Source organism: Lepisma saccharinum, chromosome 21 (genome assembly GCF_977018435.1).
Source record: "Lepisma saccharinum chromosome 21, izLepSacc3.1, whole genome shotgun sequence".
Taxonomy (NCBI): domain Eukaryota; kingdom Metazoa; phylum Arthropoda; class Insecta; order Zygentoma; family Lepismatidae; genus Lepisma; species Lepisma saccharinum.
The window spans coordinates 29,496,432-29,519,376 of NC_139249.1; the positions used below are offsets into that span (position 1 = coordinate 29,496,432).

Consider the following 22,945-nt stretch of genomic DNA (forward strand, 5'->3'; position numbering starts at 1 on the left):
CTTTCAAGGTCACTGGGTATAATGATGCAAACAAAAGGCTAATGAAATACCATTACTTGTAACAAGATAGAAGAATGTGCTGTTTAACATATTGCACAGTGAATAAAATATATGATGTAATGATTCAAATAAAAAAAAATATAATTTCCATGAATTTTACAATTGTTAAAAGTAGGGCTTAGCTGATACCACTTTCAATCAATACTTCGAAACTCTTTATCAATATTGATAGTTTAAAATTGTAAGAATAAAATGTTGTTAAAAATATTAATATTTTTAAAATTCAATGTTATATTAATATTTTTAACAGTATTCCACTGTAAATATATGTACCCTAAAGTTTAAATTTAAAATAATAAAAATTACATTGAAATACTAAAACAGCTATCATTTAATCACAAAATCCACTTTTTCCCACACTACTGGTGAAAAATAAATTAAAATTTTGAATTTTGCACAATTTTCAGGATAATTAGACTGCGAAAGTGTTGTATGGCATTTTTGCAAACCTGGCAAAATATCCAAATTGCAGAAAAGTATCGGTTGGTTTTGGTGAATAAATTTCAAACAATATTTCCTGATACATTAACACTGGTATCTGCTCAGCCCTAGTTAAAAGTAAAAATTAGCAAATATATTTTATTTACATAAAATTAAAACTAAAAAAAAAACTATGAAAAAAACAAGCTTCAGTGAACTACTGAAAATTTACAAGCCTCAAAAAAGCTGCTGTCAAACTATGCATAGGGTGTTGCAGGATGGACATGTCCAGGATATGAATGAATGACAATTGTAGATTTATTTGAAACTGTAACCTTTCCATTTTGTGTCACTCTAGCCAAGTGAGCAACTGAGCCAACTTTTGGGTTCATCATAGTTGGATACACTGTGTTGAATTTTATATATATATATATATATATATATATATATATATATATATATATATATATATATAAGACGGAACCGGAAGTTGGGGTCCTGCAGAGTTGCCAGGTCCCCATTGAAGAAGAAGCGGTGCGTAGAACGAAAAAACACTGTTTCGTCACCAGGCTCGTCGTAAACTGTGAGTGTGTAGGATGAGTTGGGAGGGAGGGCGGGAGGGTGGGTGAGGGTTGGGCATTACTGGGTGGCCTTGTTCAGGCCAGGTGGAGTGGTTGCACTCATGGCCGATATATAGGCCCTCTCCCATCTTTTGCGAACAGAGGTGTTGGCTGGTTGGGGTAGGAGGTGGATGATCGCTACCCGGAAGCAGTCGTTGAAACTGATGTTGTGGTAGTTGGTGTGGACGGCGACAGTGAAGTCCAGGTTGTGGGTGGAGGAGCGGTGGTTATTGATGCGGAGGTTGAGGGCCGTTGATGTTTCCCCCAGGTAAAAATCACCACAGATGTTGCAGGTGAGGATGTAGATAAGGTTTGAGGCATGGCAGGTCCCTTTGGGATGGAGGGTAAATTTGCCAGTGGCCGTGTGCACCTGGAGGGTGTGAGAAGTGATGAGGATGGGACAGGTCTTGCACCTGGGTCGGTTGCATTTATGGGCAGGGGGGTGTTGGATGTGTGGTGAAGGAGTGTTGTGGACCAGGATGTTTTGGAGGTTAGGGGGGTGTTTGAAAACCACCCTGGGTTTGTCGGGAAATATGTTTTTGGTTTCGGGATCACTGTGGAGGATTGGGAGAAGAGAGTGCAGTGTGTGCCTGATTTTGTTGAGGTGGGGATGATATTGGGTGATGAGTGCAGGTGGGTTGGTGGCAGCAGGTTTCTTGGTGGTAGTGGTATGTGAGGCAGCTCGTGATATTTGCTTGGTGACCAGGATGGAGGGATATCCACGGTTAACCAGGGCCTGGTGTAGGCGGAGGTTATAATTCTGGCGGGAGGTGGGTGAAGTGTTCAGGTGCTGTCCCCTGAGGGCCAGAGAGAATGAAATTGCTTTTTTGGTGTGGAACGGGTGGGAGCTGGAGAAGTGTAGGTATTGCATGTGGTTGGTGGGTTTTATGTGGATGGAGGTAGTCAGGTGTCCTCCCTCGATGTGCACGTCCACATCCAGGAAGGTGATCTGGTTGGGGGAGTGTGTCCAGGTGAATTTTAGGGAACGGAAGTGGTTAAGTTGGTCCAGGAAGGCTGACAAGGATGGTTCTCCATGTGTCCAGAGCATGAAGATGTCGTCGATGAAGCGGAGCCAGAGGAGGGGTTGGAGGGGTTGGGTAGCCAAAAACTCTTGCTCAAGTTGGCCCATGAAGAGGTTTGCATAGGATGGGGCCATTCTGGTACCCATGGCTGTACCTCGGATCTGTAGGAAATTTTGGTTTTCAAAGGTGAAGTTGTTACAAGTGAGGACAAGGTGGGCTAGGTGGGTCAGGAAGTTGGTGCTGGGGTTGTGAGGTTTGGGTCTGCTATTGAGATAGAATTCTATGGAGCGGAGGCCATGGGAGTGAGGTATGTTGGTGTAGAGGGAAGTGACATCAATGGTGGCAAGGATGGTATTTGGGGGCAATGGTGGGAGGGTGCTGATTTTCTGGAGGAAGTGGTTGGTGTCACGGAGGTAGGAGGGCAGAGCTTTCACAAGAGGCTGGAGATGGGAGTCAACAAAGGCTGAGATTCGTTCTGTAGGTGAGTTATAGCTGGACACAATGGGTCTGCCAGGGTTGCCAGGTTTGTGGATTTTGGGCAATAGATAGAAGGTGGGGGTGTGGGGATTGTCGGGTATTAACATGGCGGTGGTACGAGCTGTTAGGCCTTCAGGTGGGCCGCGGGTGTGGATGATATATATATAAACACACAGCTATTTTGATAGTGAATCTGTATTTTTCCTATTTTATGTTGCTTTTCTGCCTCTTTAGGCTAATTGCAACAATGATGATAGATGATGAGTCAATGAAATCAATGCAGGGACGCACACCAATTCCCACACCAGGACTTGATTATGTGAATACACACACACCTAACTTGCAGATATAACTTGTGCATTATCACTCCTGAAATTATCCATCACAATATTTGAAACACCCTGTGCATATCACGCTCCACTTTTTCCTTGCAGTCTACTGCCTAACCCAATTATTCCTTTCTACTTATATAAAGCAATGCAGAAGCAACATTTCTAATGATATACATACAATCACTACAACCTGTAACAAAACCAAAAGTTAGTCAAGGTTAAATTACTACTGCCAGTTAGATGTAAATTGGATTAAAAATTAAATGCACTATAATGTAGGGTTCAGACTCATTTTTTTAATATGAAATATTCCTGAAAAAAAAAAGAGACCAGTTGGTAAAAAAGTTAAAAGTGATTCAGTTTCCAATACTGGCAAGTAAAAAAATAAAGCATTTAATTGCCCTGGCATTTCCATTCTTGGAACATTTTTTACAAAATTACTTGGCTTTTCCAGGACTCCTTTCCACTCCTAAACAAATTTCTCTGGCATTTCCAAGCTGTCTTAAGTCAGTGGGAACCTTAGATGTGGCATTAGAAATTTTCATTAGCACAAAAAAAGTATTGGTGATGATAAATTCACACTGATTCTTTCCAATATCATTACATAGCCCAGGATCAGGGCTGTAATTGAGGGTATACAATGGTGTACGCCATATAGCCTCTGGTTAACCTTACTCATTAGAGTACACCTTCTGCTACAATGCATATATCTCTCTCAAGCAGGGTGTCTACTAAAATAACAAATGCAAAATTCTTTACTTTTTCATGACTTATTCTTAATCTTTCATTCCATTTCTTGACCATTTCTCTCCTTTTTCTTAATATTTATTTAATCGCCCCCTACATAGGTATAGTTCCAAAATTAAGAAAATATATATTTTTATCCCATGAAAAACTTACCCCACAAGGCTGGTTAAGATGAAAACTGAAGCTGTATTTTAACATGATATTTAGACTTGCTTTAATTATTAAAGCATGTAAAAATTAATGCTTCAGACTTCATCCTGGATGAGGAATGGCCACATTACTTCATTTAATATTTTTACAAAACTTCATGCATACAAGAATGTAATTCACGAAACGAAGTGCATAAATCTTAACCACAAATCAATGCAATGTTAGATTTCCAAATATTCAATTTTAGCAACTACCAGTAAAGGTATATAGCAATGTAAATTCACTGCACTGTCAAAAATAGCAAAAACGCTTGACCTTTTCTTGTCTTTCTTGAACTACAGACACCCTGTCAAGACATTCAATCCTGGACTGCATTGTTGCAGACTAATGAGACTCTGGCCTCTGGATCCCATGGTCAGTATAATCCTATATGGGACTTGTGTACTGTCCATATGTGTTTGCAATTGTCTCTTCATCTATTCCATCTTATCATTATTCATCCTCATCTTTCCAATTAGCCTAAAGTGGCACAGACACAAAATAAAATAAAATAAATAAATCAATCATATCATATATTATTAGCACTAGCAAAAACAGAATTTCTTCCCCATCTTTTTCTAACATATCGGAAATGTTCTGAAACTCACTCTTATCCAGAATGCTTGGTTTGTCCAATGTTTTTAAGTTTGCAACATTATATATCCCATATGTACACATGCACACATACAAACAAATATACATAGTAAAACTTATACAACTGCTGCTTATTATAACTCCATTGGGTGTGAATATATGAATCAAAAGCTTATGATGTAGGGTGTGTCGTTAATCTGAGGAATAAAATGGATTTTCTTGTGTCCAGATATCGGATTTCTTGGTCATCCCCAGCAAAAGCATATGCATTCACCACAAGTACTGCTTCACAAATACCAACATTACTGTGCATACAGAATATACATTGGTGCACAAAATATGCCTGTACAATTCTGTTATGCATTACCAACATACAATTTGATACAGGCACCACATGCAGATTATTTAAATGTTAATTTAAGTTGTGCTCAAGTACATTGATTATGGTTGCATTACACCAATGACTCCAGTAACTCATCTTCAATATTAGCAATGCCATTACAGTACACAATGAAACACATTTTGAAGAACCATTTTTGCCATGAACTTACATTGGGTTTCCTGAAATGGAATGGGCTGCAAAGAATATTTTGGAAATAAATGGGTTTTTTGAAGCCCACAAGTGTCCATGACTCTACCTTCAATCTAGATCTGAATTTACAAACTGACCTGGGTTCTTCATGAAGGGCACGAAAGGCATAGGGACACATATTTATGGTGACTAAAAGATAAACATTTCAGTACAAAAACTGGATACATGTTAGGATCAAAAGTGGTACATAAAAGAGCATTTCAGTGTTAAAATGGCAAATATAATCCTAAATTTCACATAAAACTATACTTATTGATAGAGCCACATATTTATGGTCAATAAAATATCAAGATTTCGGTACAAAAATAGCATATTTCGGGATCAAATGTGGTATCATTAAAATGGTAAATCAGAGTGCTAAGTTTATTCCTGTGTAAAGGAGTTCATTTTTGCTTCTCAAATATTTACAGCAGAATTAATATATTTTCTGTGATTTGCATAACTCACAGGATAGTGCAAGCCTCAGATGGGGCCATGTTGGTAAAAAAACAACTAAATTTTGCGTTTAAGTTTATTTCGCATTTTGCAGTTCATTTCGCATCATTTCGTGACAAAACATGGTAGGAAAATGAACCTCACATGTTTCAGAAACATGAAAATTAACTTTACAATGTGTTATTTCACATTTCAAGTTTATGTCAAAAACGAAATATGCAAGCATCTTACTGAACCAAAAAAAGACACAAAAAAACATTTCCTTTTCAGTGGCGTATTTATGTAGTTATCACAATATTAAGTTCATTCCTGTGTAAAAAAAAGTCAATCCTTGCTTCTCAAGTTTTTACAGCAGATTGAGTCAATTTTTGGTGGTTTTTCCTAACTCAAAGTTCGTGTTTAAGTCACATTTCAGTTCATTTTGTATCATTTTGTGACAAACGTGGTAGGAAAATACTCGTCACACCTTTCAAAAAGATAAAAAATGAACATTACAATGTGTTATTTCCCATTTCGTGTTTCCATAAAAAAGAAAATAAGCATGTCTTGAGGCATAAGCATTATATATGGGTTAAAATTGGTGTGCGGTTAAAAAGTTGGTTACAACATTAAAAACCCTATGGTATCAGGAGGTCATAGCTGTTTTCCCCTACATGTCACTTATATGTAACACTTATTCCTTTCTTACTCCTAACGAAAAACCCAAGTAGGTTTGAAAATTCAGGTCTAACTTGAAAGTATATGTCTGGACATTAGTTTTTTTTACTATTTATAATGTCAATAACACTTGGCATGAGGTTCAGCCTTTTTATTTGTCAAAATAACAGTCATTGATCATGTAGGATACTTTTGTTACACAATGCTGGTGCAATATTAATGAAAAATGCATAAATTCCAGAGTAGTCAGATTTCATACAAGCACTGCCTGCCAAAAATCAGGCAAAAAGGGTACATTTGAGGAAAATAAAAATAAAATTCTGAGTAGGATCACCTCACACCAAGTGCCTCTGACAGTTGCATTCTTGGCTCATCTGTGCCAAGTTTCAAGAGTATACACTAGATTTTATAGTATGATACACTGCATGACACTGGATGGTGGCTCTACTAAGTGGCATGTTTGTGGAGCATTCGTCAAGCCACTCACACTCCATGGGTAGTCAATGAATGATGCATAAATGTGGCACCTTGAATGAACTAACTCCAGGTGTGAAGACCATTATAATAATTCTAAATCTAGTGTACTCTCATGAAATGTGTCACCAAGTGAACCCACTTGAAGGGATCTTTAGTGGAACACAAACTTAGTTGTTGTTTTTTTTTTATGGAAACCCCATTTTGTTTTTAGCTCATTCTCACGTGTGTCATAACAAACATATCCCCCATTTGACGCCATTCGTGTATTGTAACAAACATGTTACTCTTCTGCATACTATGTGTTGTGCTTAGGAAAGTTGTTAGATTCCAACAACTGCAGGTTACAATAAAATGTGTAGTTTGTACATAAGTAAGATTTGGCAAATTATCTAAAAGGTTCTGATACATCTTTCTGAGTTAAGAAATATTTGATAATTAAAAAGTATAAATTTTAAACATTCTGCCATCAGTTACATACATAAATGTTAGTACATTAACATCTTTCTAATTTTTAATTGGCATTCATCTACGTCATAATTTTTAGTATATCAGAACAATCAACTCTTCTCATTTGGTCATGACAAATCTTTTAGTTTTCAACTATTAAACTTTGCACCTTATACATTTTTTCTTTCCTTTTTGATTTACCAAATTTATCAAATAAAACAAGGGTGTAACAATGTACACTGATTAACCAGACATTTGTGATAATGTACTGACGTCACAACTGTTGCTGTGATAATAGTATTTTGAAAATCTGAAAAAGGCCGAGATGATACTTATCTATGGCGAGTGTAGGGAAAATGCAGCACAAGCGGGTGGGCTGTATGAACGACGGCATTTACGCTCAGCTCTGCCGACAGGCATAATGGGGATATGCCTTCACGCTCAACTTCACGTTACGATTACTTGAGAACTACTTGACGTATTACAATGTAACAAATGCCATTCTTAATGAATTTTTTGTGTACTTTTAAATGAGTTAAAAATAAAATGGGGTTTCCATTAAAAAAAACAAGTTTGTGTTGAAAATCGTACTTCCTTACTTCGTTGAACGTATTGTGTCCACCAATTTCATGAGCCCCTCTCATACCTACATATCTACGAAAACAGTTTTTCAATATTTCTTTTTGTTCACAAAATATTTCCGGTGGTAATTTTAGGTGACTCACCCCGTATATTAAAGTAGAAGTGAGATGAGGTGTAAATTTTACCCTAAGTTCTATTTTTGCTTCTCTACCAAAGTTTCCATGCATCTTTAGCTAATTGCAAAATTATTCGTCTCACACTTAATAAAAACACAGTAACAACATAACAAAATGGAAAATAACATTAGATACAAGGTTCCAACACTTTCTCAAGACACCTAAAGTCAACCTCATTTCCACGCAGAACACACTGAACTGCATTTTGCATACTAACGAGGCTCTGGCATCTGGACCCATAAAAAAAGGTAAAGGTAAAGTGCTCCCCTGTGCATAGCACCATGCCATGAAGGCATATAGGGGGTGTGGGGGTAACGCCCCACACTTTCTTGATCCGGTACCATGGCCACTAAAATCCTCTATGGGACTTGTGTGTGTTCGATTGTACCTTCATCAATTAACATTGTCAAAAATTCATCCTCATCTTTGCAATTAGCCAAAAGTGACAAAGTAAAATAAATCAATGCAATCAATCAAGAGGAATTAGAAGAAGCACTTTTCTGAGCTTCATTTGAGATTGGGTTGTCCATGCCAGTCTTTACTAATTACAAAGTTTACCTGTTAGCTGAACCTCATTATCATAATTGCTTGTGTATATTAAACAGTAACTTTATTGTATTGTTCCATGGTAAGTATCCTCATTTAAGCTATAATTACATTTAATAATACATGGACTTTCTTAATGTATCATTTGATTTTCTTTAACTGAGTTGAGTTTGTTTTAAGTTCACCGTTTTGAACAGATAGGCTAATTGGGACTAGACCTACAGTTTAAAGTGGAATCCGAGCTACCATGAGCCTCCTCCGGGTATCAAACTCGGGACCCTTTGATTACAAGGCAATGACGTTACCACTACGCCATCAGGGAGTAATGATTTCCTTTAGCATGTTTAAAAAAAGGAAGCATGCATTGAGAGGACAATATTTAACACCACACTCGAATAATTTAAGAGCACACGGCAAAAATGGTCCTTCTGTGTTTGTTTAGAGAATGTCACAAAAATGACCCTTCACACTAAAACACATAATGCATAGAGAAAGGGAACATGATCACTTTTGCTTTGAAATCTCTCCACTGAAATTTCCATCAAGAAGGTACAGCATTCTTAAGAAGGCAAACAATTATTACACAAATGGCAAACAATTATATGGTGCACTGTTACTGGCATAAAAACTACACAAAAACTACTTTTCCACACCACTAAAAAAAACTGAGAGGGAGGCAGTTGAAAAACCATGCAAACATAGATTTTAAGACCAAATCTTCAAATCTACAATAGGATATTAGAAGGAAGATAAGAACTTGAAAATACAATTCCCACGTACCATTTACATAGAAAAGGCAGAAAGTTTCCTTTTATAGGGATGGACCGATATAAAAATTTAAAATATAAAGTGAAGATAAAAATATATGGATACTGATGCACACATATTTGGTGCAAAACTTGAATAACACTTTCCCTTTATCCATGCATGTGCTGGCTGCCTACAAGAAGAATCTGCATATGGAATAGAAAAGTCTGTTTTGTTATTAATTCATGAATAAATATTTTGCAAATTTTAAAAAATAAAACTCTGTTTATTCACTTTCAAAATAGATAAAATATTGTGTTTGATAAATTGTCTTGATAATAAGCTGTCATAAACGATTCTTAACAGTTTTTTTGATATAAGAGCATTTCCAACATGACAGAATTGTGCAATTCCTATCAACAGTGGCAGGTTATGGCCGACGTTTGAAATTACTAGACTTCACAAATAAATGCAATCGGTCCCATCCCTACATTTTTTATGAAAAAATAAGTGAGAATTAAAATGTTAATCTACTTGAAATCTCAACTGTTACATCACACAACATACAAATTTGCAATTTGCAACAATGTCCATTCTTATTGCAGAGCTGATAATGCATAAGGGCTCCGGAGAGGAGCTAAGCATCAGCAATTACAACAAGCTCAAAATTGGAAAATTTGTCCTACCAACCTAATGGCCTTCCCTTTCAGCTTACTATCATTTCACAGAGGGGGAAAAAGAAAAAAAGGCAAAAAGAAATTAGTCAATCATATCTGAACAATCACAGAAATCAATACACAAAAAAATGTTTACTTTCAAAGAAAAATCTACTTGTATAAACTTTGCTATTTTGTGAATATAAAGTGACCAATAATTCTAGGTGATGTGCACTACTCAAAAAAGTTTCCTCTAAACATTACTATTGCTGTGTTTAAAATAAAACTCAACTCAAGCATCTAAGACTGGTTTCAACTTGTAATAATTAAACCAAATGGATAAAACGTGAAAATAAAAGTGCACACCTAGCATTACAAGAGATGAAGCAGGTGGATGAATACTCCGCACTTACTTGGCTGGCAGTTTATACACGTAGCCTTTTCCTTCGTCACTCCAGATGACGACCCTATCTGCTGTGAGGAAGTCTCCACCCAGCCACCGTTCGCCTCTTGGAGAAATCACAGAACTCAACACTGAGAAGTCGCCTGCATCGTAAATCTACAACAGTTTGGAAAACAATTGGAATCTCTGAAACATTATTTTTTCAAACTAGAAAGAAGAATTAAATGATAACGAACAAACAAAAATGTTAAAGGTATGGGTTAAGGGTGTCAACTTAGGATGTTCTGCATACTTGATAACCACAAAGAAACACAGACACTAAACTAAAAATCTAAAAATGGTACTTACTTTCCATGGTTATGTACACTACAGATGAACTGTTTTAAATTTTCCCGATACTAACAAGTACAGATATAATTCTACTTGTATGTACATTTTGCTTGCATTGTAGAGTTCATCTTGTACTTCATGGTTGTTCCTAGCATTTAAACATTCTTTTGAAACATCAACATGTTCATCAGACATTTATGAGCAAATGTTCTCCAAAAATATTACATCAAAAAATGTGTTCATATACTTCTATCAACCGTAAACTAGAAGATAACACAGATATAGAATTTACTGATGCCAATAATGTTGCCTAAATAATGATGATGGCTTTCAAGTAGCAGAATGGTTACCACTCTCCCCCTTGGTGTGATCACTCCAAGATTCTATCGTCGTTTCGAGCCACAAAATTTTAGTGCTGGCCTAGCACTATGGGGACAGTTGGGGAGTTATTTCAATAGGAATAGCAGCACTCTGATCTGGAAATTAAATTTTATGACACATAATCTTGCATATTTACTAAGTGTATTTCATACATCTCTAGTTCTACAAAGCCTTTACACCACTGTATATGAATTGATAAAATGGGTTAACAGAACAAATTTAAATGTTTATCTTTTGGCCAGGAATTGAACCTAAGACCCTGAAGTCATTAAAATGCACCCTAAATTCATATAATTGATGTTTCTTTTTGGGAGACAGGCTAGGTAGTGGCAATGCTTTCCAGGTGAGGATGCAAGTTGTAGGAATTTCAACACATTTCTTCAATCGAACGATAACTTTCCCCTAACTGTCCCATACACAAATTGACAGACCGCAGTGACCCGCCATTGATTACAACTGCATCAACACTCCCAGGCAACTCTCATTCTTAGTACTATGACATTTTCTTAAGACTTATTTACCTGCCAATATTTAGAACACACAATGAGGACTGTGCGCTGGTTGTACGCACAGCAATTCATGGTGAGAGCATTGAGGCATCTTATCTGCTTGCTCTCATTCTCATAAATGGGCTCCGAAGCCTTAGTCTCTTGGCCTGTCAACGTCCACACCTTCACTGTCCCTGTGGTAGTGAGAGCCAGAACCACATCATCTGCAAGAAGAAGAAATAATAATAATAACAACAACATCAACAACAACACTCACTGTAAATATCATGTCTTATTTGCCACTAAATTTTAGAGATGTGATAGATTAATCAGTAAATTAATATTCGTATATAGTCACACACACACACACATATATACATACTAATTATGCAATTTATTTTCCAAAGGCATAACCTCTGCAGTCATCTGGATACACACATTAATTAAAGAGGTTAATTATTGCTCTTTGACGAACATTTACAACTTTATTTTGGATTGGTAGTGTGTCAATTATTTAGTATCAATATATGCAAAACTTTCATGCAGATCCATCCCTACTCAATTTAGAAGACTAACAGGAATTTTCATAATTGTCTTGTGACGAATGAAAAAGAAAATTCAATTTGTGTTCATTCTACAATATAAATTTTGTTTTTGCATTTTTATGAATTTGTTGTGCCATCTTTCTCTACAAATACAATGAACTTAACAAGATTCAATATGTTCACTGCCAGTGACACACAAGTGCATCATACTTACTTACTTCTTTTGTCACTACAAATTTCCTACATCCATAAAAGAGAATGAGCTTGTGTGTCAAATGGCAAAGTGTAACAAAAATTTATAATCAATGCAGGTGATACACAAACATGCACGTCTTTGTAAAATGTACACAAAAATTGCAAATTTACAATATACTTCATACAGACAAATTCATTTTATGCAACTATTAGGTAGAATCAAGTATTAGGAGCCATTGGTTCCTGACATTAATCTCCAGTATTTGCGTTAAAGGATGAAGAAATCATTATTTCTATATCATTGGTCATGAGATACGCACTGTGGTAAAATGTGGAACAATGCAGTATTTGAATATTTGCAAGTCATTTCAATAAATGAAGAAAAGTTTTTAACCACCACCAATAGCAATCAAATCCAATCTTATATGAACACACAAGAAATAACTTATGCAAATACACTTGATACATTCATAATGAGTTGTTTACTTTTCCAACATTCATCTGTTCTCCTTCACATTCTGAATGAGAATAACAATTCAACATTCAACTCACTGACAAAACCAAATTTCAACATTTGATACATTTTTAAAATACAGGCATGCCTTTTCAACATCACAGTATAAATTGATAAGTTTTGTACTATATATTACACTTTAAAATGCACACAACACTGTTGAAACTTAGCCAAGACATTTAAATTGGTGGAAATGTTACTAGCTGACAAGATGTACTTTGTTTTCCTCCTGATGCTCAGTAGCAATTGCACATTTCACTGTAAATGCTACCATTTCCAATAGTTGCTCATTGCTTGAGAGATAAGACATGGAATTCATTGCAATAGCAACATATCTCAAAGTGATTCTAAGGCCTAGTTGCTCGTCTATTTGCTCCACTTCCTTTGGATCAAATAGAAAAGTTGTTATATAATTGCATTATGGGAAGGAATGTTAAAAAAAAACTAACCTTTGAAAGCTCTGAATAACATGAAATATTTTTGGAATTTTCAAAAAATCTCAGGTAAAACAGGGGAAAGAATCCAGAAAAATTGAGCATATGGCAACCTTAATTTTCTATATATATATAAAAATGTATGTATGTGTGTTTGTTCCGGCATAACTCTTCAATGCCTTGAGGCGATTTTAACCAAACTTGGTACACGTATCACTTGCAATCTTGAAAGAAATACTGTGGGGGTAAGACACCCCCGGCACCTCTAGGGGTGGGGATGGGAAGGGAACATAAAATAGCATTCTGTTGTGTGGCATTTTCGTGTCATATACTGCAAGTTATGCTTCCTGCAACACAGCACGGTGAAGTGGTTGCCTACACAGAAGATGCGTAATTGCTATCCTCGAGCAATTTCAACACATATCACTTACAATCTGGAAAGAAATACTGTGGGGGTAAGACACCTCTAGGGATTGGGGTGGGAATGGGGGGTGACATGTAAAAATAATCTAAAATGACCGATATTAGTGTGGAATCAATAGTTTTTGGGGTCACTAAGATGAATAGTGACACTCCCAATTCAGTTCAACTCCAAGTTAATTTTACACTATAGTTACAATTCATTATTTTCCTGTCTAATAGAAGATTGGGATAAATGAACACAAGGGCAATCAGCTAGTACATAATATATCAACCAGATTTTACTGATATACACTGTTGTCCAGATATCAATAATTTAATAGACTTACATAGCGACAAAATTACTGATAATATCCAATCAAAATCAAACCACATGAAAATTGATGTTAATGCTCTACAAGGAATTCAAAGCATTTGTAATTTTTCAGACTTTGGAATGCATAACAGTTTTTCGAAAGGAGAATAAAATTTGAAAATAGATAGCCTGGCATCGACCAAAGGTCCAGCCGTAAGGTCCAGATGAGTAAGAGCTCATCTTTGGATGCCCCTGCATTAACAGGAAATTTCTAATACTCACCTTTCCTCTTTGCCGGTCTCAGAACATGCAGGGCACTGATCCAGTCAGGGTTAACGCGTGATGCTAAGGTGAAGATAATCTCCAGGCTGAACGGATCCATCACCAGGATCTCTGCATAGTAGCCATTGCAGAACAGACGGACGTCGTCTGTTCCTGCCATGTGATAAGCCTTCGATTGGGGAAAGAAAGAATCGTTAATGATTAATTTGGTTTCAAATAAACTTGCCGATTACATGTGACAAAAAGCAATTCCAAGTCAACCTCACAATACTCTAAACTTTGATAACTTGCATGAATTTCAGCACAATATGCAGGCTCAACCAGGACTCAAACTTAAGTCTCTGACATATTATGCTATTGCTTTATGAACTAAGTTACCAATATCTTGCAAGATATTTTTCTTAGGCGTTCATTTCTTTTACACTCATTCACTCACTCACTCTCTCTCACACACACACACACAATAATAGAAACTTGTGATTAACTGGGATATGAGGATATTTGACTTTATTTTCTAATTGCTCTTTTACATCAGAGATTGTTTTGATCTATACATTTTTCAGAAATTTGATTTTAGAATGTCTGATAATCAACACCACCTCATGTTTTCACACAAAAGTGTATGTTTAAGTAAACAATCTGAACTACCCTATAAAATATGGAAATAGAAATTCCACATGTTATTTCAAAACTGTTTAAATGCATAATTTCTGCAAGGTTTGAATCATTTATCTGCCACAAATAGTAAATTCACACTCAATAAAAACCATTTTCATTAATTTTAACATTGTATTTTTAAAAGGTGCTACCTCCTATGATTTTGAATCATTGTTTGGCTCTGGTGGTTGCAAAATTAGAAGTGAAATGTTCAAAGGAATACAAAGTGGCAGTCTTCCTTTGAATCATAATCATTGGATTACAATAAGTTCTGAATATACACCTACCTGCATGTATGTGTGTACATAGGGTAACTTAACAAGTTCCCTGCATTTTCCATCAACCAGATCCCACGTACACATTTCACTGGGAAATTAAAGAATGAAAAAAAAATTAGTACACAAGATTATATTCTATTCAATGTATCACTTTTTGTGATGTTGCCAAAAGATTTTCTTGATATTCTTGGTGAGATATAAAATCTAATTTTCTTCATTGGGCATGTAAAAGATTGGTTATTGTTGATTCAACTAATTATGTTGCATTTGATTAATATGAGGTGAGAAGGAAATTGAAGAAGTGCCAAAGAAGTGTCCACACACTGCAAGGTACCATTCTAGCATTTGCCTAGAACCTCAATCAGGATGGTCAGCCATGGGATTTGAGTCTGTGACCTCCTGAATGTGTGCATATGAGTCTTATTTTATTAATCATGACATATATTCAGCTAATCATACGTATCTGAATAAAGCTGATAACAACTTTATCAATTCAATACTTTTATTATAATTTATACGTAAAATACAACTCTATCAATTTGAACTTCCTTTAACCCTTAACTACGATGGACCATCTCTCAGAACAGACTGAATTCATCTTTTACTTTATTTGTCGCACCCCTTCAACAACAAGTGGACCCTTCTCCATACCTTTCAGTTGGGGTGCTGGCTACATGTTGTGAAGGTCACAAAGCCTTGCCTTTGCCTTTTAAAATCTTATTGAATTCTATTTTCGACAAGCAGTCTGACATTGTGCTTCAAATGGCTCACAACTCATTTTTCAATTTCAGCAAAATATTATGTATTACTTTGAACTACCTTTCTTCTGATAACACAAAAATGTAGAAATTTTAAGAATTTGGAATTTCAAAAAACTACGTGGGGGAACCCAAAAGAAACCGGAATTTTGCAATAAAAAATTGTGTATTTATTTCTAGGTGTTACAAATTTAATCTCCACCAAAGTACTGTCCATTCGATGCAATACACCTGTCTAAACGTCGTATTTTCCACGTTTCGAAGCAGTCCTGAAACTCTTGCAAGGTGATGCCTTTTAATGCCTCAGTCGTATTTTCTTCACTTCTTCCACGTCCACAATACGTCTTTCTTTGAAGACCTTTTTTTCATTTGGGGGAATAAAAAGAAGTCGCATGGAGCGAGATCGGGTGAATATGGTGGGTGGATAAGCTGGGTCATGCTGTTTTTGGTTAAAAATTGTCACACTCAAGTCTTTGTACGCTGGCACGTTTTCATGGTGAAGCCACCCCTCCTCACTTTGCCACAACTCAGGGTGTTTTCATATCATTGCGTCAAGCAAACATTTCAGAACTTGTAGGTAAAACGCCGTTGACCATTAGGAACGAATTCTGCGTGAACAATGCCGTTTGCATAAAAAAAAAAAGAATCAGCATCGTCTTGACATGTCACCCTGAGCGAGGTTGGTCTGCACGTGACAATTCACCATTCCTGAAGTGGGAAAAACACTCATAAACTTGTCTCTTCCACAGAGCTGCTTCCTTGTAAGCTATTTCAAGCATTACAACCACTGTTGGATTCCGGTCGCCCGCTTCCTCTAAAATGCCTGGTCATTCTCGCCGAATTTCATTGTCCAGAGTATATACGGGTAGGGGCAAATTCTGCCGTTAGAAGGCAGCACAAGACCCCTATGGTTAGGCAGTGGATAGCATTGTAAACAATGGGAAGCAAGTCGCAAGAAAACATTGTAAACAATGAGAAGCAAGTCGCAAGAAGTTTTGTTCTATTAATTTATAGTGCTGAAAATGGTATATTGTTGTGTGCCTTCGGGCGGGGCACAGCATGGAGCACCAGACTACAGTGTATATATAGTTTCACAAACACCATTGAACATTGAAGTTTGTAAAAAAATGGTTGTTGAAAGTCAAATCCAGAGAATGAAGAAAGAGAGGAACAGAATGGATTCCTTTTGATCACTCTGTCATTTTCAGCTTGCATTTCACCAGTGGAGACTTTAGGCAAGATTATAAAATAAAGAAACCCAAGGCTGGTTCTCTGCCAAGTGTTCCCCTCAATATCCATCATACAAGCAACATCCGAGGAAGAAATCCAGAAGAGAATTGGCAAATACATAAATTTAAAATGTATTGGCTATTATTTAAAATACAGGACTCTTCCGTAATTTCTATCTTACTTCTTATACTCACGAAATACGTAGTCTCGATGAAGTATCTGAGGTTAACATGTGGGGGTGACGTGTTGAAATTGTTAATTGACGTTAAGTTGTAAAATAAGCTTTTCAATTACCTTGATAGTTCTCCGTATACAAGAATGTAAACCATGTTTGTTCAATGTAGCGTTCACTTGTTCAGTAATCTGCATGTGTGAGGAAGATGGCATCTTTGAAGGTAGGAAATAAAGTACTTTCTTTCATAAGTTTCTTTTAGTAACTTTTAGTTGGGTACATATTAATAATACAGGGCATTTGTTTATATTTCGCATAGTCAATAATTTAGGACACTTGATCACGATTGTGTAGTTAAAATTTGTCGCTCAAGTGCTACAAAACTGACATTTTTTCAGTGCCCCACAAACCATTCACCCATAGCCCCAAAAACCATTCATTGTAAGGTTAGGTTAGGTTAGGTTAGGTTAGGCAAACAGTAAAACATAAAATATTGAAATAACCATTGTTTTTGTGGAGAAATCCAGGGTTTCTGTTCCGATTGCGGACCACTCAATTTAGTTTATTTTGCAATTTCTACATGTGACCCCCAAATTTTAACTTCAAATTTGTGATTAGGAGGCCTTAATTAGTGAGTATGCGAAATATTACAAAAATCGGGGAGGGGTCCGGTATTGTAAATTTGCTCCAATGTATTTTATACAATTCTAGTGTAAATTAAATTAATATATGATATAATTCACTTATAACTTGTTTCTAAACCATGTTGGATTCCAACCTTACTTATATACATGTTTCATTATTATCTTACATTGTTCTTTCATCTATCTAATAAGTTCGTGGCTTCTATTTCTATTTTAGTTATTTTATGCTGATTTCGGGCTAATCACAACAATGAGGATGGATGATGGAGCAATGAAGTAGATGAAGAGTGAACAGAAATCCGTGCACTAACCAGGATTCGAACTTAGGACCCCTGGCGTTGTAGAACATTACAATCTCCACTCGGACACAGAGGCCGGCGTAATTTGGTCATAATCGATGGAATTAACAAAGTGGAAGATCCCGTATTCATTTCATGGAACACGCATGCATGTTCCTTGTGATTCTTTCATCCATAAGAGTAGTTCATTATGTATTGCAGTCCACAAAATGAAATGAAAAACCCACAGAAAATTTTAAAAAAAATGATTTTGATGATTTCTGTTACCTTATTTCAAGCCACTCTCCTGCAATTTTGTCAAATTGCGACAATGAAGTGAATGATGATTACATGAAATTGTTAAAGGAGCATTAGACGTATTCGGAAACCGGTGAGGAAAGAAACCTTGAAACAGCACAGCTATATCTCTCATTACAATCATAACTACATGATTACATCCACACACGGACTTGCCATTTCAAGTCTGGTTATTGGAAACTTTCATGATCAGGGTACATATCAAGTAATATATATCGAGAGGAATTTGAACCAAGTGTCTCACATATAATAATAATAATAAAGTTTATAACTATAGCTTAAGAAGATTAATATTCTATTAATAATATTATTGTTATCATTAATCAGGCCAATTAATAACAATAATTATTACTGTTATCTGTGTGTTTTTCTACGAAGAAAGGTTCTGATAATCTTGAAGTTTACTACTTATTATTATTGTGTTCATTATATGTGGTATGTTCATAAATGATCGTGCATTCATGTACACACACACATACTTTTCTCGTTAAATTAAAATATTTTTTGTGAAAATTTGTGGGTGCGGCATTCTGTTGTGTGTTGCCAGAAAAAAAGCACTGATTGTTATTATCATCATCACTGCATGAAAAGGTACATTCATTATCTAGCTGATATCTAAGATCGCTAAAGTTTCTATAAAGCTAAACACTACAAAAGAAAATAATATAAAAAAGAATTTGATATTTACTATTATAATTTTATTGAAGTTTAATTCATACCTCTTAAGCTTATTTATTGTGAATAACCAGCATGCAAGTTTTGTAAACAAAGATAAGAATATTCATGAATGGCATACTGTGATGCATAATTGTTTAAAATACTCAAAGCATATGAACTGTGGGCTCCCTACTGCAAAATCTTGAGGTAATTTTATTCTTGAATTGATCATTGTTTGCCTTTCTATTGAAATGAAAGAAGTATTTCATTTCACATATACTATTACTACTTCTGTAAAATCGACATTTTTAGTGTTCAAAGTGCAATTACCCTTCAAATTACTATGTCTCAAACTTTAAGCTGCCGGGTGGGGATATTGGGTACGGCCTGCCATCTAGTGGCAAAACCTTGCAACGCTGCATATGCAATTTCCACCTGAATGGCCAGGCATGAAAGAGAGCGACGAGCGAACGGGATCCAGCAGGCGGTGATTACAACTGTTCCCCTTGCCTGCCGTTTCCCTAACAGAAAACAGAATTTCACAGCTGCACGTTGTTCAAACTTTTCAGCAATCACAAAAATCGACAAACAAGCGAGAGGCGCTTAACAAAAAAAAATTTACTACATGGCACCACGTCTTCACTTGACAACACCAGTCGGCAGACTGATGTAGAAGACATCTAGTGGCGGAAGCATGCTACAGTGGGCCTACCCACCAGAGAAAGATTCCGGTTTTTTTGGGTCAATCCACGTAAAGGAGCCATTGTTGCAATTCTTGAATTATTTTCTTCCTCTTTGCATAATTTACATTATGTTTCTTTAAGTAAGCAATAAAAATTAAAAACTGCTTTACAACATTCTTATATAACCATGTCAAGTCACATACACACATCAGAAATTGAAAATAGCAAAAGAGCTAGTTCACAGTTCAAAATCAAAGCACCAGTCTGACAGATTATCAACATCCACATTTTTTTTGCTTTAGAGTTTTGAATAGCCACCATTTCTAACCTTTGAGAACTTCCTGCATTTTTCTAGTTCTTGATCATAACCAGACTTAGAAGTAATACTTACCCACTTTCAGATGAGCTAACAATGAAGTTATTATCCAGCACAATACTTGCTTTCGATAAACAAAGGATAGGTGCTGTATGCCCAACCAACAAGCAGCGGGGGGTCATCTGTAATAATAATAATAATAACAACAAATATATAAATTATTATGACAGTAGAAAACTTCTTATGTCATGTGCCGGCAACATATTTGTTAAAAACACTAAAAAACACACAAACAGCACGATAAAAAACACTAGGAGTTCTTCCGAGCTTTCGATTCCATCTCGGAATCTCCATCAGGGCTAAAGCAATCAAATAGAAAGCACGGAAGAACTCCGAAAGTGTTTTCTTTTTATCGTGTTGTTTGTGTGTTTTTAACAAATATAAATTATTGCTATACTGAGTTAGAAAACCAAGACAAAATGAAATTATGGATTGAATCAAGTGTTTAATTAATTGAATCAAACTGTTTAGTTCAAGTGACAGGGGCTGACAGTAAGGAACACTGTAGTAGGGTAGAGAAGATCAAGGGTGAAACCCTGGTCTTCCAACTCATTTTTACATTTTTCTTTCTGTTTTCAAATATTATGCTTCACTCTCTCAACACCTGACACAAATACAGTTGAAAAAATGCATAGTCTAGGAGGGCAGGGGGAGGGGAGGCTCAACCTCTGTCAAAAAAATAATGTTAGCCTAAAATTATATATTTCACACATATAATAATTCAATTTCAGACACAGTAATTTGTGTTAATTATCATAAACAACTGATGATTACAAGTAAGTCTGGTACATGTCTTTGCAGAAACATGATAACTTCATGATAACTTTTGAGGGAAAATGCTTTGGCTCCCCCTTGCTTTCCTCCCTTGAAAAATCCTCCACATGGCCGTTGCTCTTATAACCAAAATTTCACAATTCACAAGATATGCGATACATATGTCACAGCAGTCAGGTATGGATTTTGTATTTGCATTTTGGTTGCTGCCACTTTTCTACCTCTCATGGTTAATCATGATGACGGGGATGCACAGATGCATACATATGAACTTGCATATGTGGAGGACAGGTTAAAATTAAATTTGCCTAACTATTATCTCCATGCGACCCCAATACCTATAGGACCCTTTTCATAATAATGGCAATAGTGTTAACTACAATGTTCTTGATGATGCGAGCACATTTCTGTGTAGTTATGAGCATTGTTAAACATAGCAAACCCTATTTTTTAAATTTTATTCGTAAGTATATGTTCCATACAATATACATCCTAGGATTTAAGCTCTATTTACAAAATTATAAAAAATCTAAAAAATGCAACTGGCAACATCTGGCACTCATCAACTCAACAATCAATAATATAACCTACAACATAAGACAAAGAGAGAAATTCTTACTATCAAATAAGAAATTAGTAACCAACCTTCAAAGTATCAGGATCCACTTGCCAAAGACAGATTTGTCCATCGTAGCATCCTGTCACTAGAGTTGTTTGGTCTCTAGATAAGTTGATGCAGGAAATGCAATGTGTTGGAGGGGCCTTCCCCCACAGCACAACAGGCACAACAAGATTTGTTGTCACTGCCATGTTTCAATATTCAATTGCCATCCTGGAAGACAATCATACTTCAGTATATCAACCAACTGCCTCTCATACAGAAACACACAGAATAATATATCCAAGCCTTGATTTAGTGTATGTATAAAGAACAGAGGGAACTTCAAAATGGGAGTGAAAGAAGGAAATTTGAGCAGTATGCGATAAATGAAAAACATGAAGTCATAAAGAGGGGGAAAGGAATTAACAATTATGAAGAAAATTAATAAAAAAAATTACAAGAGCAGTAAGTACTAAAAGTAACAAATATATGCAGGGAACAGATTTATATGCAAATACATGTCTTCACACAATGCTAAAATCAATGTTATTGTGTATTATCTTTGTGAATCTTTGAATGTAAGCTCCAAAAATGCTGTTTTTATTATCCATATTTTTATATGTATTGGCACCTAGCACATATTTTACATATTTATTACTTTTACATATAATGTACATATTTTCAAACATTTTCCAGCATATATTCCATTTTCATGCTAATACTACATTTGTGTTAAATACCAAACATTTACAATTCATCTATATTTTGTTCGCTTTGTACTCTGTTTATCTTAAATCTTGACAATAGGCAATGATTTGTCATTGTAACATTCTCGTCAACAACCAAACCCTTTCCAGATGACCTATCACAGACATGAAGCATGCAAGCTCAAGCATTCAAGTGAAAGTCATTGGATATTTTTAATACACTCACATTGCATCATGTCATATTGAACGCATTTTCAGACAATATAAATCTGTCGGGTGTTCAAGGACAATAGGAGATTTACGATTCAGCACTTAAAAGAAAGTTTGGTAATCTATTTCTTGTGTTAGAATCTTGCATTACAGTTTATGTCATGTAAGGCTAATATATTTCATTCATCTAGGTGTGCAATCTATTTAATGAAAATTACCATTTTTGACAATTGTAAGTTAATATTTAATTCCATATTTTGATTACAATAACTAAATATATATTTACACATCTTACATGTTTTAAACACACATAAATCCGTTCCCTGAATATATGTAACAACATATAAAATGGGAATAAACCATCATGGAGAATGTAAAACTGGTGTTTCTGGTATACGTGATGCTGAACTGTAAGCAAAAGATAAGGCTAAGGTCACAGGGACACATTATTTCACCATAACAGATCTCCACAATATCAAAACAACAGCAAATGTTCATAAAAAACATAATCTTCATTTTCTAGAAGATTTATAATGTTG

At 35.7% G+C, this 22,945-nt stretch overlaps 1 protein-coding gene across 11 annotated transcripts in view; it reads right to left on the minus strand.

Annotated features, from left to right (window-relative positions):
- Nucleotides 1–22,945, minus strand: part of Rbcn-3B (WD repeat-containing protein Rbcn-3B) — a 142,689-nt gene that overhangs the window by 117,530 nt on the left and 2,214 nt on the right. For 8 of the 11 annotated variants that reach the window (XM_083143021.1, XM_083143019.1, XM_083143026.1 and 5 more), the window contains exons 2-8: nucleotides 21,534–21,720; nucleotides 20,130–20,236; nucleotides 15,008–15,086; nucleotides 14,064–14,232; nucleotides 11,412–11,602; nucleotides 10,190–10,335; nucleotides 9,811–9,834 (exon numbers count right to left, since the gene is read on the minus strand). In XM_083143021.1, the coding sequence (XP_082999147.1) occupies nucleotides 9,811–9,834; nucleotides 10,190–10,335; nucleotides 11,412–11,602; nucleotides 14,064–14,232; nucleotides 15,008–15,086; nucleotides 20,130–20,236; nucleotides 21,534–21,698 (881 nt within the window). In that variant the 5' untranslated portion in view covers nucleotides 21,699–21,720. Of the gene's footprint in view, nucleotides 1–9,810; nucleotides 9,835–10,189; nucleotides 10,336–11,411; nucleotides 11,603–14,063; nucleotides 14,233–15,007; nucleotides 15,087–20,129; nucleotides 20,237–21,533; nucleotides 21,721–22,701; nucleotides 22,720–22,945 lie in introns of those variants that run through there. The other 3 variants (XM_083143025.1, XM_083143027.1, XM_083143024.1) reach the window with 2 other exon arrangements.